This window comes from Aegilops tauschii, chromosome 2 (assembly GCF_002575655.3).
Source record: "Aegilops tauschii subsp. strangulata cultivar AL8/78 chromosome 2, Aet v6.0, whole genome shotgun sequence".
NCBI classification, from domain to species: domain Eukaryota; kingdom Viridiplantae; phylum Streptophyta; class Magnoliopsida; order Poales; family Poaceae; genus Aegilops; species Aegilops tauschii.
In genome coordinates, this window is record NC_053036.3 from 645,442,341 (window position 1) to 645,460,951 (window position 18,611).

The 18,611-nt window shown below is 45.7% G+C and overlaps 1 protein-coding gene across 1 annotated transcript; it reads right to left on the reverse strand.

Annotated features, from left to right (window-relative positions):
- Positions 1-15,957: 15,957 nt before the first annotated feature.
- On the reverse strand, positions 15,958-16,599 carry LOC109747435 (peroxidase 2-like). Its single transcript, XM_020306493.4, has one exon. It carries the CDS (start codon positions 16,597-16,599, stop codon positions 15,958-15,960), a length of 642 nt encoding a protein of 213 aa, XP_020162082.2.
- Between the last annotated feature and the right edge of the window lie 2,012 nt (positions 16,600-18,611).

An 18,611-nucleotide genomic window follows, 5' to 3' on the forward strand; every position in this document is an offset into this window, starting at 1 on the left:
ATCAACAAGGATGATAGGATCAAGAAGGCCATGGAGGATCAAGCTCCGGAAGCAGAAGAAGAAGACATCCTTCAACCTCATTACAATGTTCTTACCCCAACGGAGATTGAAGCTTTCAAGATGATTGAGTTAGCCCGTATACAAAACAAGTATTCACACATGAAAATATTTTGTTGAAGGAGCATATCACCGCACTCAAGGGCATTATCCGCAAATTGGAGTATCTCCTACGCTCGATGTGCGACTATCCATCATCACCACCATCTTCTTCACCAGCAAAGGACAACTGAGTATCTGGTATGGGTACTCCCCTTGGCAACTGCCAAGCTTGGGGGAGGTGCCCCGGTATCGTATCAGCATCACACTCCTATCTTTACCGTTTTTCTTTGTTCGATCCTTTTAGGAATACCTTGATCTAGTAATTTTTTAGTATGATCTAGTTTTTAGTTTTGCTTTATGATCCGTGAGCTATATATAATAAAGATTAGTGTTGAGTCAAGGGCTTGATTATCTTGCTATGATCTTGAGGGAATAAAAGAAAAAGAGAAAAAAAGGGGGAAGAATAAAAAGAAACAAAGAGATCATATTGATCTTATGGAGAGTAATGACTTCACATAAAAAGAGTATGATAAATAAAGTTATTGAAGTTGACAAACATAGTTTTGGTCATCGTTGCAATTAATAGGAAATAATAAAGAAAGAGAGGTTTTCACATATAAATATACTATCTCGGACATCTTTTATGATTGTGAGCACTCATTAAAATATGACATGCTAAAAGTTGATGTTGGACAAGGAAGACAACGTAATGGGTTATGTTTTCTTATATCCGAAATAAAGTATATTGTCATGGATCATCCAACATGTTGAGCTTGCCTTTCCCCCTCATGCTAGCCAAATTCTTTGCACCAAGTAGAGATACTACTTGTGCTTCCGAATATCCTTAAACCCAGTTTTGCCATGAGAGTCCACCATACCTACCTATGGATTGAGTAAGATCCTTCAAGTAAGTTGTCATTGTTGCATGCAATAAACATTGCTCCCTAAATATGTATGATTTATTAGTGTGAGAGAAAATATGCTTTATACGATCTTGTCATGTGGAGGTAATAAAAGCGACGGACAGCATAATACAGGTCCGTATCACGAGTGGCAATATAAAGTGACGCTCTTTCGCATTAAGATTTTGTGCATCCAACCATAAAGGCACATGACAACCTCTGCTTCCCTCTGCGAAGGACCTATCTTTTATTTTTGTCTTATGCGTTATACAAGAGTCTTGGTGATCTTCACCTTTCCTTTTTACATTTTATCCTTTGGCAAGCACATTGTGTTGGAAAGATCCTGATATATATATCCAATTGGATGTAAGTTATCATGAACTATTATTGCTGACATTACCCTTGAGGTAAAAGGTTGGGAGGCAACACTATAAGCCCCTATCTTTCTCTGTGTCCGATTAAAACTCCATACCCATAAGTATTGCGTGAGTGTTAGCAATTGTGAAAGACTAAATGATAGTTGAGTATGTGGACTTGCTGAGAAGCTCTTATATTGAGTTTTTCTGATGTTATGATAAATTGCAATGGCTTCAGTGACCAAGATGATAGTTTGTTAGTTTTCAATGAAGTTTCTGATTCATACTTGACATTGTGAATAGTTTGTTACTTTAGCATAAGAAACCATATCACAATATATATATATATATATGTTGCTGTTATAAGAATGATCATGATGCCCTCATGTCCGTATTTCATTTTATCGACATCTCTATCTCTAAACATGTGGACATATTTTTCGTTATCGGCTTCCGCTTGAGGACAAGCGAGGTCTAAGCTTGGGGGAGTTGATACGCCCATTTTGCATCATGCTTTTATATCGATATTTATTGCATTATGGGCTGTTACTATACATTATGTCACAATACTTATGCCTTTTCTCTCTTATTTTACAAGGTTTACATGAAGAGGGAGAATGCCGACAGCTGGAATTCTGGGCTGGAAAAGGAGCAAATATTAGAGACCTATTCTGCACAGCTCCAAAAGTCCTGAAACTTCACGGAGGCACTTTTTGGAATTAATAAAAAATACTGGCGAAATAATCAACCAGAGGGGGCCCACACCCTATCCACGAGGGTGGGGGGCGCGCCCAACCCCCTGTCTCGTGGCCCCCCTGGCAGGCCTCCGGTGCCCATCTTCTGCTATATGAAGTCTTTCGTCAAATAAAAAATGTGGAGGAAGCTTTCGGGACGAAGCGCCGCCTTCTCGAGGCGGAACCTTGGCGGAACCAATCTAGGGCTCCGGCGGAGCTGTTCTGCCGGGGAAACATCCCTCTGGGAGGGGGAAATCATCGATCCTCTCATCGGAAGGGGGTCAATCTCCATCAACATTTTCACCAGCACCATATCCTCTCAAACCCTTGTTCATCTCTTATATCCGATCTTTGTCTCAAAGCCTCAGATTGGTACCTGTGGGTTGCTAGTAGTGTTGATTACTCCTTGTAGTTGATGCTAGTTAGTTTATTCGGTGGAAGATTATATGTTCAGATCCTTAATGCATATTAATACCCCTCATGATTATGAACATGAATATGATTTGTGAGTAGTTACGTTTATTCCTGAGGACATGGGAGAAGTCTTGCTATAAGTAGTCATGTGAATTTGGTATTCGTTCGATATTTTGATGAGATGTATGTTGTCTCTCCTCTAGTGGTGTTATGTGAACGTCGACTACATGACACTTCACCATTATTTGGGCCTAGAGGAAGGCATTGGGAAGTAATAAGTAGATGATGGGTTGCTAGAGTGACAGAATCTTAAACCCTAGTTTATGTGTTGCTTCGTAAGGGGCTGATTTGGATCCATATGTTTCGTGCTATGGTTAGGTTTACCTTAATACTTCTTTTGTAGTTGTGGATGCTTGCAATAGGGGTTAATCATAAGTGGGATGCTTGTCCAAGGAAGGGCAGCACCCAAGCACCGGTCCACCCACATATCAAATTATCAAAGTAATGAACGCGAATCATATAAGCGTGATGAAAACTAGCTTGACGATAATTCCCATGTGTCCTCGGGAGCATTTTCCTTTATATAAGAGTTTGTCTAGGCTTGTCCTTTGCTACAAAAAGGATTGGGCCACCTTGTCGCACCTTGTTTAGTTTTGTTACTTGTTACCCGTTACAAATTACCTTATCACAAAACTATCTGTTACCGATAATTTCAGTGCTTGCAGAGAATACCTTACTCAAAACCACTTGTCATTTCCTTCTGCTCCTCATCGGGTTCGACACTCTTACTTATCGAAAGGACTATGATAGATCCGATCCCCTATACTTGTGGGTCATCAGCATAGATCGAGATTAGGATTTGTCACTCCGTGTTTCGGAGAGGTATCTCTGGGCCCTCTCGGTAATGCACATCACTATAAGCCTTGCAAGCAATGTGACTAATGAGTTAGTCATGGGATGATGTATTACGGAACGAGTAAAGAGACTTGCCGGTAACGAGATTGAACTAGGTATGAGGATATCGACGATCGAATCTCTGGCAAGTAACATACCGATGACAAAGAGAACAACGTATGTTGTTATGCGGTTTGACCGATGAAGATCTTCGTAGAATATGTAGGAGCCAATATGAGCATCCAAGTTCCGCTATTGGTTATTGACCGGAGATGTGTCTCGGTCATGTCTACATAGTTCTCGAACCCGTAGGGTCTGCACGCTTAACGTTCGATGACGATTTGTATTATGAGTTATGTGATTCGATGTAACGAATGTTGTTCGGAGTCCCGGATAAGATCACGGGCATGACGAGGAGTCTCGAAATGGTAGAGAAATAAAGATTGATATATTGGAAGGTTATATTCGGACACCGGAATGGTCCCGAAGTGTATCGGGTATTTTCTGAAGTACCGGGAGGTTACCGGAACCCCCCGGGGGATTAATGGGCCACAATGGGCCTTAGTGGAGAAGAGAGAGGGCCGGCCAGAGGTGGCGCCCCCCTCCTTCCTTCTCTTCTCTCCTCTTTACCTTCTTCTCCTACTTGGACTACGAAAGGGGGGGGGATTGATTCCTACTTGGACTAGGAGTCCAAGTAGGACTCCCCCATGGCGTGCCCCCTCCTAGGGCCGGCCTACTCTCCTCCCCCCTTTATATACATGGAAGGGGGGCACCCCAAAGGCACATCAAAGTTTCTCTTAGCCGTGTGTGCTGCCCCTCTCCACGGTTACACACCTCGGTCATATCGTCGTAGTGCTTAGGCGAAGTCCTGCACCAGTAACTTCATCATCACCTTCGCCACACCGTCATGCTGACAGAACTCTCCCTCAGCCTCAAATGGATCAAGAGTACGAGGGACATCATCGAGCTGAACGTGTGCTGAACACGGAGGTGTCGTACGTTCGGTGCTGAGATCGGTCGGATCATGAAGACGTACGACTACATCAACCGCGTTGATAAAACGCTTCCGTTTTCGGTCTACGAGGGTACGTGGACACACTCTCCCCGCTCGTTGCTATGCTTCTCCTAGATAGATCTTGCGTGATCGTAGGATTTTTTTTGAAATTACTCCGTTCCCCAACAGTGGCATCCGAGCCAGGTCTATGTGTAGATGTTATATGCACGAGTAGAACAAAAAGAGTTGTGAGTGATAATAGTCATACTGCTTACCAGCATGTCATACTTTGATTCGGCGGTATTGTTGGATGAAGCGGCCCAGACCGACATTACATGACTGCGTTCATGAGACTGGTTCTACCGACGTGCTTCATACACAGGTGGCTAGTGCACTACAGGAATCAGCTATTTTTCCGTCTGCCACGGCGGACGGCAAAGGCATGAACGGCGGACGGCAAAGGCCTTTGCCGTCAGCCGCGGACGGCAAAAGGCTCCGGCAAAGTAAGGTCCGGCAAAGAGCTACTTTGTCGTCTGCTTCCGGGCGGCTGACGGCAAAGGGCCTTTGCCGTCTGCAGCGGACGGCAAAGAGAGCAGACGGCAATAATTGCGCTGTCAGTCCGTTAAGTGGCTAACGGCAGGCCTTTGCCGTCCGCCGCGGACGGCAAGTATTTGCCGTCTGCCACTGATGGCAAACTTTCTAGTGTCTTTGCCGTCTGCCACTGTAGGCAAACTTTCTAGTGTCTTTGCCGTCTGCCACTGTAGGCAAACTTCCTAGTGTCTTTGCCGTCTGCCCCTGTAGGCAAACTGACCAAATGGGTCAGCTCCCAGGAAGCACAGTTGGCTGCCACGTGGTTACGCATACTGATGATTCAAGACACATATATAGCTAGCTATCAAGTTTCATCGGCACGAACACCGGAACAGAGCAAATAATTAACGGGGGAGGAGGACATGTCATTTGTGCTCACCCACGAACGAAGGGGCAGAGCTCGTCAAACGCACGGCGAGGTCGTCGACCACCAAACCTCGCAGCGATGAAACAACTGCACATTTAAATCTACCCGATCAACACAATTATATATGATGTTTTCATAACAAAATCGAAAAATATATGACCTAACTAATAATTCACAAATATATGACCCCATCGGCCTCTGCAAGGCCAAAGAACACCTTTTCGGGAGGTGTCGGGGGTCGGGGTGTCGTGTCGGTGTCGGGGTGCCGTGTCGGGGTCGGGGTGCTGTTTCGGGGTCGGGGTCGGGGTGTCGTGTCGGGGTCAGGGGGTTAGGGGGTCAGGTGTCGGGGTGGAGTCGGGGTCGGGTGTCGGGGTGTGGTGTCGGGGTCAGGGGGTCAGGGGGTCAGGGGGTCGGGTGTCGGGGTGTCGTGTCGGTGTCGAGGTGTGGTGTCGGAGTCGGGGTGTCGGGGTCAGGGGGTCAGGGGGTCAGGGGGTCGGGGGGTCGTGTGTCGGGGTGTGGTGTCGGGGTCGGGGTGTCGGGGTGTGGTGTCGGAGTCGGGGTGTCGGGGTCAGGGGGTCAGGGGGTCGGGGTGTCGTGTCGGGGTCGGGGTGTGGTGTCGGGGTCGGGGTGTCGGGGTCAGGGGTCAGGGGGTCGGGGTCAAGGGGTCAAGGGGTCGGGGTGTTTCCTTCTATCCTTCATCTTCTTTCTTTCTCTTCTTCTTCTTCTTCTTTCCTTTCTTCTTCTTCTTCTTTCATCTTTTTTCTACTTTTTTACTTCTTTTCGTTTCCCTTTCTTCTTCTTCTACTTCTTCTACTTCTTTTCTTCTTCTTCTTTTTACATCTTTTTTGTACTTCTTTTCTTTTCTTCCTTTCTTCTTCTTCTACGTCTTTTCTTCTTTTCCTTTTTTCATCTTTTTTCTACTTCTTCTCTTTTCTTCTTCTTCTACTTCTTCTACTACTTCTACTTCTTCTCATTCTTTTCTAACACTAACACTAACACAATCTAGCACTAACAATTAAACAGAAAAAAATGAAAAAAAAAGAAGTAGTCCCTCACCGGAGCAATGGGACGGTCGGCGGGGGCGGTGGCGGGGGGGCGCCGGGCGGCGGGGGCGGTGCCGGGGGTGGCGCCAGGAGGCGGGGGCGCCGCCGGGCGGCGGGGGAGGCACGGGGCGGCGGGGGCGGCGCCGGGCGGCGAGTGGTGGGGCGACGGGGCGTCGGGGGCGGTGCCGGGGGCGGCGCCGGGCGGCGGGGGCGGCGCCGGGCGGCGGGTGGCGGGGCGACGGGGCGTCGACGGGTGGGGTGGGGGCGGAGGGGTGGTGGGGCGACGTGCCAAGCGGGTGCGGGGGCGAGGGCGGCGGCGGGGGGCGGGGGCGGCGGCGCGGTGGACGTGGGATCTGGTGGCGGGGCGCGTCGGGGAGGAGAGAGGGAGAGAAGAGAGAGTAACGGGCGGGGGGTGGGGCCGTTAGTTAGTCTGCTCTTTGCCGTCCGCCAATCTTTGCCGTCCGCCTTTATCACTCTTTGCCGTCTGCTAGCAGACGGCAAAGAGGTGGGGCGTTAAGTTTTTCTAAACGGGCGGGGGGGTGGGGGCCACCTCTCTCTTTGAAGTCAGCCAGCGGACGGCAAAGATTCTTTGCCGTCAGCTGGCTGACGGCAAAGAGCCGGCAGATGGCAAAGGCCTGTTTTGTCGTCTGCCGTTTCTTTGCCGTCTGCTTTTGGGTAGCTGATGGCAAAGAGCTTCTTTGTCGTCAGCTAGCAGACGGCAAAGAGCTGGCAGATGGCAAATTAGCTGATTCCAGTAGTGGTGGGTGCCTGTTTCTCCAGCTTTAGTTGAATCGAGTGCGACTATGCCCGGTCCTTGTTGAAGGTTAAATCAACACACTTGACGAAAAATCGTTGTGGTTTTGATGCGTAGGTAAGAACGGTTCTTGCTAAGCCCATAGCAGCCACGTAAAACTTGCACCAACAAAGTAGAGGACGTCTAACTTGTTTTTGCAGGGCTTGTTGTGATGTGATATGGTCAAGATGTGATGATATATAAATTGTTGTATGAGATGATCATGTTTTGTAAAAGTTATCGGCAACTGGCAGGAGCCTTATGGTTGTCGCTTTATTGTATGAAATGCAATCGCCATGTAATTGCTTTACTTTATTACTAAGCGGTAGACATAGTCGTAGAAGCAATAATTGGCGAGACGACAACGATGCTTCGATGGAGATCAAGGTGTCAAGCCGTGACGATGGTGAACATGACGGTGCTTTGGAGATGGAGACCAAAGGCACAAGATGATGATGGCCATATCATATCACTTATATTGATTGCATGTGATGTTTATCCTTTATGCATCTTATTTTGCTTAGTACGGCGGTAGCATTATAAGATGATCTCTCACTAAATTTCAAGGTACAAGTGTTCTCCCTGAGTATGCACCGTTGCTATAGTTCGTCGTGCCGAGACACCACGTGATGATCAGGTGTGATAAGCTCTACGTTCACATACAACGGGTGCAAGCCAGTTTTGCACATGCAGAATACTCGGGTTAAACTTGACGAGCCTAGCATATGCAGATATGGCCTCGGAACACTGAGACCGAAAGGTCGAGCGTGAATCATATAGTAGATATGATCAACATAGTGATGTTCACCATTGAAAACTACTCCATCTCACGTGATGATCGGACTTGGTTTAGTTAATTTGGATCACGTGATCACTTAGATGATTAAAGGGATGTCTATCTAAGTGGGAGTTCCTAAGTAATATGATTAATTGAACTTTAATTTATCATGAACTTAGTACCTGATAGTATTTTGCATGTCTATGTTGTTTTAGATCAATGGCCCGTGCTACTGTTCCTTTGAATTTTAATGCGTTCCTAGAGAAAGCTAAGTTGAAAGATGATGGTATAAACTACACGGGCTGTGTCCGTAACTTGAGGATTATCCTCATTGCTACACAGAAGAATTACGTCCTGGAAGCACCGTTAGGTGCAAGACCGCTGCAGGAGCAACACCAGACGTTGAGAACGTCTGGCAGAGCAAAGCTGATGACTACTCGATAGTTCTGTGTGCCATGCTTTACGACTTAGAACCGGGACTTCAACGACGTTTTGAACGTCATGGAGCATATGCGATGTTCCAGGAGTTGAAGTTAATATTGCAAGCAAATGCCCGGATTGAGAGATATGAAGTCTCCAATAAGTTCTATAGCTGCAAGATGGAGGAGAATAGTTCTGTCAGTGAACATATACTCAGAATGTCTGGGTACCACAACCAGTTGACTCAACTGGGAGTTAATCTTCCTGATGATAGTGTCATTGACAGAGTTCTTCAATCACTGCCACCAAGCTATAAAAGCTTCGTGACGAACTATAATATGCAAGGGATGAACAAGACTATTCCCGAGCTCTTCGCGATGCTAAAGGCTGCGGAGGTAGAAATCAAAAAGGAGCATCAACTGTTGATGGTCAACAAGACCACTAGTTTCAAGAAAAAAGGTAAAGGGAAGAAGGGGAACTTCAAGAAGAACGGCAAGCAAGTTGCTGCTCAAGTGAAGAAGCCCAAGTCTGGACCTAAGCCTGAGACTGAATGCTTCTACTGCAAAGGGACTGGTCACTGGAAGCGGAACTGCCCCAAGTATTTGGTGGATAAGAAGGATGGCAAAGTGAAAGGTATATTTGATATACATGTTATTGATGTGTACCTCACTAATGCTCGCAGTAGTGCCTGGGTATTTGATACTGGTTCTGTTGCTCATATTTGCAACTGGAAACAATGGTTACGGATTAAGTGAAGATTGGCTAAGGACGAGGTGACGATGCGCGTGGGAAATGGTTCCAAAGTCGATGTGATCGCCGTCGGCACGCTACCTCTACATCTACCTTCGGGATTAGTTTTAGATCCTGAATAATTGTTATTTGGTGCCAGTGTTAAGCATGAACATTATATCTGGATCTTGTTTGATGCGAGACGGTTATTCATTTGAATCAGAGAATAATGGTTGTTCTATTTATATGAGTAATATCTTTTATGGTCATGCACCCTTGATGAGTGGTCTATTTTTGTTGAATCTCGATAGTAGTGATACACATATTCATAGTATTCAATCCAAAAGATATAAGTTTAATAATGATAGTGCAACTTATTTGTGGCACTGCCGTTTGGGTCATATTGGTGTAAAGCGCATGAAGAAACTCCATGGTGATGGGCTTTTGGAATCACTTCATTATGAATCACTTGATGCTTGCGAACCATGCCTGGGCAAGATGACTAAGACTCCATTCTCTGGAACTATGGAGCGAGCAACAGACTTATTGGAAATAATACATGCTGATGTATGCGGTCCGATGACTGTTGAGGCTCGCGGCGGTATCGTTATTTTCTGACCTTCACAGATGATTTGAGCAGATATGGGTATATCTACTTGATGAAACATAAGTCTGAAACATTTGAAAAGTTCAAAGCATTTCAGAGTGAAGTGGAAAATCATCGTAACAAGAAAATAAAGTTTCTGCGATCTGATCGTGGAGGTGAATATTTGAGTTACGAGTTTGATCTTCATTTGAAACAATGCGGAATAGTTTCGCAACTCACGCCACCCGGAACACCACAGCGTAATGGTGTGTCCGAACGTCGTAACCGCACTTTATTAGATATGGTGCGATCTATGATGTCTCTTACTGATTTACCACTATCTTTTTGGAGTTATGCTTTAGAGACGGCTGCATTCACGTTAAATAGGCACCATCTAAATCCGTTGGGACGACGCCATATGAACTGTGGTTTGGCAAGAAAACAAAGTTGTCGTTACTTCAAGTTTGGGGCTGCGATGATTATGTGAAAAAGCTTCAACCTGATAAGCTCAAACCCAAATTAGAGAAATGTTCCTTCATAGGATACCCCAAAGGAGACTGTTGGGTACACCTTCTATCACAGATCCAAAGGCAAGATATTCGTTGCTAAGAATGGATCCTTTCTAGAGAAGGAGCTTCTCTCGAAAGAAGTGAGTGGGAGGAAAGTAGAACTTGATGAGGTAATTGTACCTGCTCCCGAACTGGAAAGTAGTTCATCATAGAAATCAGTTCTAGTGATTCCTACACCAATTAGTGAGGAAGCTAATGATAATGATCATGAAACTTCAGATCAAGTTACTACCGAACCTCATAGGTCAACCAGAGTAAGATCCGCACCAGAGTGGTACGGGAATCCTATTCTGGAGGTCATGTTACTTGACCATGACGAACCTACAAACTATAGGAAGCAATGATGAGCCCAAATTCCGCGAAATGGCTTGAGGCCATGAAATCTAAGATGGGATCCATGTATGAGAACAAAGTATGGACTTTGGTGGACTTGTCCGATGATCGGCAAGCCATAGGGAATAAATGGATCTTCAAGAGGAAGACGGACGCTGATAGTAGTGTTACTATCTACAAAGCTAGACTTGTCAGAAAAAGGTTTTTGACAAGTTCAAGGTGTTGACTACAATGAGATTTTCTCACTCGCAGCGATGCTGAAGTCTGTCCGAATCATGTTAGCAATTGCCGCATTTTATGAAATCTGGCAAATGGATATAAAAACTACATTCCTTAATGGTTTATTAAAAAAGAGTTGTATATGATGCAACCAGAACGTTTTGTCAATCCTAAAGGTGCAAACAAAATGTGCAAGCTCCAGCGATCCATCTATGGACTGGTGCAAGCATCTCAGAGTTGGAATATATGCTTTGATGAGTTGATCAAAGCATATAGTTTTATACAGACTTACGTTGAAGCCTGTATTTACAAGAAAGTGAGTGGGAGCACTACAACCTTTCTGATAAGTATATGTGAGTGACATATTGTTGATCGGAAATGATGTAGAATTTTCTGGAAAGCATAAAGGAGTGTTTGAAAGGAGTTTTTCAAAGAAAGACCTCGGTGAAGCTGCTTACACATTGAGCATCAAGATCTATAGAGATAGATCAAGACACTTGATAAGATTTTTCAATGAGTACATACCTTGACAAGATTTTGAAGTAGTTCAAAATGGAACAACCAAAGAAGGAGTTCTTGCCTGTGTTGCAAGGTGTGAAGTTGAGTAAGACTCAAAACCCGACCACGGCAGAAAATAGAAAGAGAATGAAAGTCATTCCCTATGCCTCAGTCATAGGTTCTATAAAGTATGCTATGCTGTGTACCAGACCTATTGTGTACCTCACCATAAGTTTGGAAAGAGGGTACAATAGTGATCCAGGAGTGGATCACTAGACAGCGGTCAAAATTATCCTTAGTAGAATAAGGAAATATTTCTCGGTTATGGAGGTGATAAAGAGTTCATCGTAAAGAGTTACGTCGATGCAAGCTTTGACACCGATCTAGATGACTCTGAGTCTCGATCTAGATACATATTAAAAGTGGGAGCAATTAGCTAGAGTAGCCCAGTACAGAGCATTGTAGACAGAAATTTGCAAAATACATACGGATCTGAATGTTGCAGATTCGTATACTAAAATTTATCTCACGAGCAAAACATGATCACACTTTAGTGCTCTTGGGTGATAATCACATAGCGATGTGAACTAGATTATTGACTCTCTTTAACCCTTTGAGTGTTGCTCACATGGCGATGTGAACTATGGGGGTTAATCACATGGTGATGTGAACTATTGGTGTTAAATCACATGGCGATGTGAACTAGATTATTGACTCTAGTGCAAGTGGGAGACTGAAGGAAATATGCCCTAGAGGCAATAATAAAGTTATTATTTTATTTTCTTATATCATGATAAATTTTTATTATTCATGCTAGAATTGTATTAACCGAAAACTTGATACATGTGTGAATACATAGACAAAACAAAGATTCCCTGGTATGCCTCTACTAGACTAGCTCGTTAATCAAAGATGGTTAAGTTTCCTGGCCATAGACATGTGTTGTCACTTGATGAATGGGATCACATCATTAGGAGAATGATGTGATGGACAAGACCCATCCGTAGCTTAGCACAATGATCGTTAAGTTTTATTGCTATTGCTTTCTTCATGACTTATACATGTTCCTATGACTATGAGATTAGGCAACTCCCGAATACCGGAGGAACACTTAGTGTGCTATCAAACGGCACAACGTAACTGGGTGATTATAAAGATGCTCTACAGGTGTCTCCGATGGTGTTTGTTGAGTTCGGCATAGATCGAGATTAGGATTTGTCACTCCGTGTTTCGGAGAGGTATCTCTGGGCCCTCTCGGTAATACACATCACTATAAGCCTTGCAAGCAATGTGACTAATGAGTTAGTCACGGGATGATGTATTATGGAACGAGTAAAGAGACTTGCTGGTAACGAGATTGAACTAGGTATGAGGCTACCGACGATCGAATCTCGGGCAAGTAACATACCGATGACAAAGGGAACAACGTATGTTGTTATGCGGTTTGACCGCTAAAGATCTTCGTAGAATATGTAGGAGCCAATATGAGCATCCAAGTTCCGATATGGGTTATTGAGCGGAGATGTGTCTCGGTCATTTCTACATAATTCTCGAACCCGTAGGGTCCGCACGCTTAATGTTCGATGACGATTTGTATTATGAGTTATGTGATTCGATGTACCGAAGGTTGTTCGGAGTCCCGGATAAGATCACGGGCATGCCGAGGAATCTCGAAATGGTCGAGACATAAAGATTGATATATTGGAAGGTTATATTCGGACACCGGAATGGTTCCGATGTGTATCGGGTATTTTCCGGAGTACCGGGAGGTTACCGGAACCCCCCGAGGGATTAATGAGCCACAATGGGCCTTAGTAGAGAAGAGAGAGGGCCGGCCAGAGGTGGCACGCTCCCCCCTTGCCCAGTCCGAATTGGACAAGGGGAGGGGGCGGCGCCCCCCTCCTTCCTTCTCTTCTCTCCTCTTTCCCTTCTTCTCCTACTTGGACTAGGAAAGGGGGGGATTGATTCCTACTTGGACTAGGAGTCCAAGTAGGACTCCCCCATGCCACGCCCCCTCCTAGGGCCGGCCTCCTCTCCTCCCCCCTTTATATACGTGGGAGGAGGGCACCCAAAAGGCACATCAAAGTTTCTCTTAGCCGTGTGCGGTGCCCCTCTCCACGGTTACACACCTTGGCATATCGTCGTAGTGCCTAGGCGAAGCCCTGCGCCGGTAACTTTATCATCACCGTTGCCACACCGTCGTGCTGACGGAACTCTCCCTCGGCCTCAACTGGATCAAGAGTACGAGGTCCGTCATCAAGCTGAACATGTGCTAAACACGGAGGTGACGTACGTTCGGTCCTGAGATCGGTCGGATCGTGAAGACGTACGACTACATCAACTGCGTTGATAAAACGCTTCCGCTTTCGGTCTACGAGGGTACGTGGACACACTCTCCCCGCTCGTTGCTATGCTTCTCCTAGATAGATCTTGCGTGATCGTAGGAAACCTTTTAAAATTACTGCGTTCCCCAACAGTTCTCTCAGGTATTGAGGTACAAACATCGAGACCACGACAGTTGCAAACCTAATCATGGCATCTCTGAAAGCTTCGGAGGGAGTCCAGAAGAGAAACAAGGATACGACAAGATAACAGGGCGCGCCCTAGGGGTGTAGGCGCGCCGTGATGTCTTACGGGCCCCTCATGGCTCCGTTAGACCAAATTCCAGCGTTACAAATTCCCTAATATTGGAAAAAAACCAGAGGCATGAACGAAACAACTTTTCTGCCTCCGCAAGTCTCTGTTCTTCCCGATCCCATCTGGAGTCCTTCGCTGGTACTCTGCCGGAGGGGAATCAATTATGGAGGGCTTCTACATCAACCTTACTGCACCTCTCATGATGTGTGAGTAGTTCCCACAAGACCTATGTGTCCATAGTGATTAGTTAGATGGCTCTCTCTCTCTCTCTCATCTTTAATACAATTTTCTCTTCAGAGGTCGATTCGATTAATCTTTTGATGTGCGTTTGTTGGGAGCCGATGAATTATGAGTTTATGATCATATTATTCATTGAAAGTAATTGAGTCTTTTCTAAACTTTATTATGTGTGGTTGCTATAGCTTTGTATTTGTCTCTGGTCAATCTGTTTCGTTTGGCCAACTAGATTGATTTATCTTCAGCAGGAGAGGTACTTTGTGGTTCAATGTTGCGGTGTCCTCACTCTATGACAGGAGGGGTATCGAGGCACGTATTTGTATTGTTTGTTGGTACTAATGATCAAACGAGGGGGTTAATCATATTGCTTGATTTTATTCTATCTACATTATGTCATCACACTTCATGCATTACTCTGTTTGTCATGAACTTAATACGTAAAAAGGCAAGCATAGAAACGCTATCAAAGTGGAGTAATAGTGGTAGGCGTTAGTAAGTTCAATGATCTACTTGTCACGGACATAATGTCTATGTACTGATCATGCCATGAATAACGTCATAACTATATGCTTTTGTATCAATTGTCCAACAGTAATTTGTGTACCCCCGTATGCTATTTTTATGAGAGAGAGATGCCTCTAGTGAAAACTATGGCCCCCGGGTCTATTTTAATCATATTACTAAAACCCTAAAAACCTTGCTGCAATTTATTTACTTTTATTTTAGTTTGCAATTTATATATCTCCTACTACCAGATCAGATGATTGCAATTAACGACTACAAAAGGAGATTGATAACACTCTTGCCCGCGCTGGGTGCAAGTATTTGCTCTTGTTTGTGTCGGTACTACTAAAGGTCGTTTGCGTGCATCTCCTATTGATTCGATAACCTTAGTTCTCTACTGAGGGAAATACTATCCGCTAATATATTACTTCTCCCTTCCTCTTCGGGGAAAACCCAATGCAGTTCACAAGTAGCAGTAGCCAATGAGGAAGAAGATACGAGGCGGTTTCAGTCAAATCGATCGATGCATAGGTGGCAGCGTTTTAGCGACTCAGGCGATGGCGATGGCCGGTGACCGGCTCGGACTCGCGCAGAAGGGCGGCAAGGGCCAAAGGAGGCGGCGATGTAACGGTGGACGCGGTGGATAGTCGCCGGCAGGTGCACTGGCGACGAATCAGTGGGGATGGGGGGGGGGGGGTGTCCAAAAGTGGCCACAACTTTTACTCGGCAGGGTGTGGAGGCCGAGTGTTTTTAGGCGTCCGTAGGGCTAAGGTGTAAAAGTTTTGCGCACCTAACGATATTTAAGACTTCGACTAGATGACAGTTAGAGGAGTGAACCGTCATTTTTATGGGATCGGCTAGAGATGCCTAATATGCCTAATAGCGAGCTGGGTCTAGCTCAAGTGGTTCGGTTTCTGTTGGTGCAATCTGCTCAACTGGACTTAACTCTTAGTTTTTTTTCCTTTGACTGTGTGTATCCTGAATATCTTTGCGACATCTTGTAGGTGCATGGAGAGGCAGGATTTAATTTGTATCTCTGTGATGTTAATACATTCTTTAAGAAAAAACTCCTAAACTTCACCGGCAGGTGCACATTGTGTTTCTAAAAGCAAAGCGAAGGACACTCGCTCGTTTTATTACAACACCACAAACGCCCAAATCCACTGGCACCATGATACTACCACACACCCATTGCTAAACACACGAGGAAGCGCACACATGCACACTTGAGCTACCATTGGCAGCTTATTAATCGACCTCTTACATGTTGGAAGCATGGCCCTCGTTGCCAGCGGTCTCGATGCCCTCGGCACGTGCGTTGGGTACGGCGCAGTTCAGCCGTATCTCGCCCTGGCTGCCGGTGAGCACGTCCATAGTGCTCATCTTCAACATGGACTTGGCAAACTGCGCGAAGAAGACTAACTGGTTGCGCGCGAACCTCGTGGCCATGCCTTTGGTGTCTGGGTGGTCGATGAGGCCCTGGTCGGACTTGAGCAGCCCACGCCTGTTGATGAGGTCGCTATAGTAGACGTTGTCAAACACCTTTGGCGTGGCCCCGTCGAGTGGCTGGGTGACGGTGCCCTCCGGGACGTCCTTGGCGCACTTGGCTTTTAACATCTTGGCGAACATGGGGCCGATGGCCGGGTTGGCGTCGATGATCGGCGTGAAGCGGTCGGAGAAGGAGGGGCAATGGGCGACACCAAAGGTGTGCGCGCCGGAGAGCGCCACCAGGTCCGCCACGCCAAGGCTCCGGTTGCCGAAGGAGCTGATGAGGGTGGGCACGTCGAAGGAGGGCGCTGGTATGGTGAAGACTAGGTCCGCCGATGCCGGGGTGAGCCCGTCGCGACGGCCCAGGAGAACGTCGATGTAGGGCCCTCCGGTCTGTATCCAGCACGTATACATGTATGTTAGTTAGTTAATTGGTTTCACTATTTCTCATAGGACCGAGAGTAGTTATCTAGGAGTATCTCTCTAAGTCCACGCTAAGAAACCATTCAATCTTTTACGTGACATATGTGCTAAGCAATCCAAATTAATACATTCCTTCCATACAAGCACAAAGTTCAGCTTCAAGTGCTTCACCGCAAGAGAAGAGCTGTCTACGCGCTGAGTAAATAGCTAATTTTTTTAAATAATACATTTTTATTAATTTTCAGAAATAATACACTGTTTTGATAATTTTTGAAAATAATACGGCCTCGTCTTCCTGGAGGACGACTGGACCTAATTGTCCTCCAAGAAGATGATTAGCTCCAGTCGTCCTCCAGAAAGATAGTTACCTCCAGTCGTCCTCCAGGAAGATGATTAGTTCCAGTCATCCTCTATGTAGATGATTAGTTCCTGGCCTTGTCCATAGAACTTTTTCATAACCGTGTTCCCTTGCCGCCATCTTCTTTCCCGCCAGGGAACACGGTTATGAAAAAGTTTTGTGAACAAGGCCAGGAACTAATCATCTACATGGAGGATGACTGGAACTAATCATCTTCCTGAAGGACGACTGGAGGTAACTATCTTTCTGGAGGACGACTGGAGCTAATCATCTTCTTGGAGGACGATTAGGTCCAATCGTCTTTCAGGAAGACGAGGCCGTATTATTTTCGAAAATTATCAAAACCGTGTATTATTTCTGAAAATTAATAAAAATTTGTATTATTTAAAAAAATTAGCGAGTAAATAGTGCGACCTCTATCATCTCGCAGCAAGTTCAGCAGCCATTCTTTCCCACTGTTCTGAATGGAAGCAATATCAGGGAGGTTCCAGACATTCGACATAGTTTCCCAGAACTCACGAGCATAAGTACAACGACAAAGGGGGTGGAAATTGTCCTCGGCCTCCATGGCACAAATTGGGCATATATCATCTATCTCCAATCCTGTACTGTGCTTCTTTTGCCAAGTTGGCATGGCATTCGTTGCTGTCTTCCAGGCAAAGTTTTGGACAGAGGGTGGGACGTCGCTTGACCAGATCACTTTCCAACAAGGACGTGACCCCTCTGGCCTAGAACTTGATCCTGTGGCATTGTCCCTGTGAGCTTCATCGAAAGCAAGTTGACATGCACTCTTCACCGTAAACAATCCATACTTCCCAGGTCCCCATGCTAGCGTGTCATCCTCCAATCGTGGTGAGGCTCGAATTTTCATAATCTCAATAGCATCAGCCGGGACAAAATATTCCTGTAGCAACCGAATATTCCAAGACCCGTTGTCATTCAACAGATGAGACACAAACCTTATACGGCATCTCCCCTGCAACGTAATGGGCTTATATGAGTACGGATGGGGAATCCAATTATCTCCCGGTGAACACTGTATCTTCGAGCTTTCCTTCAGGGTAGTACTTAGCTTTGAGTACTTGTGCGCATAAATTTTCTGGCCTAGTGATCAACCACCAAGCTTGTCGCGCTAATAGTGCTTGGTTAAACATACGAAAGTCACGAAATCCAGAACCACCTCTATCCTTTGGTTGCAACAAATCATCCCATGCTCGCCAATGAACTTTCCGTTTACGTTTTGATGAGCCCCAATAGAAACTCCGCACCATCCTAGTGAGCTCATCACAATTAGAGAAGGGTAGTTTAAACACACCCATAACTGGGCTAAAATCGAACGCAACCACATTCCCCAGCCCGACCAAGCACGGTATCTACTCAGAGTAGCCCACCCTCCTCCTTCCTCAAAAGATTAAACCAGTCAGCAGAAAACACGATACTGTTGGGGAACGTAGTAATTTCAAAAAAATTCCTACGCACACGCAAGATCATGGTGATGCATAGCAACGAGAGGGGAGAGTGTTGTCCACGTACCCTCGTAGACCGAAAGCGGAAGCGTTAGCACAACGCAGTTGATGTAGTCGTACGTCTTCACGATCCGACCGATCAAGTACCGAACGCACGACACCTCCGAGTTCAGCACACG

What these genes read in the sequence shown, in the direction of transcription:
- LOC109747435 (XM_020306493.4), bottom strand. Translation starts at nt 16,599, where the DNA reads ATGTATACGTGCTGGATACAGACCGGAGGGCCCTACATCGACGTTCTC.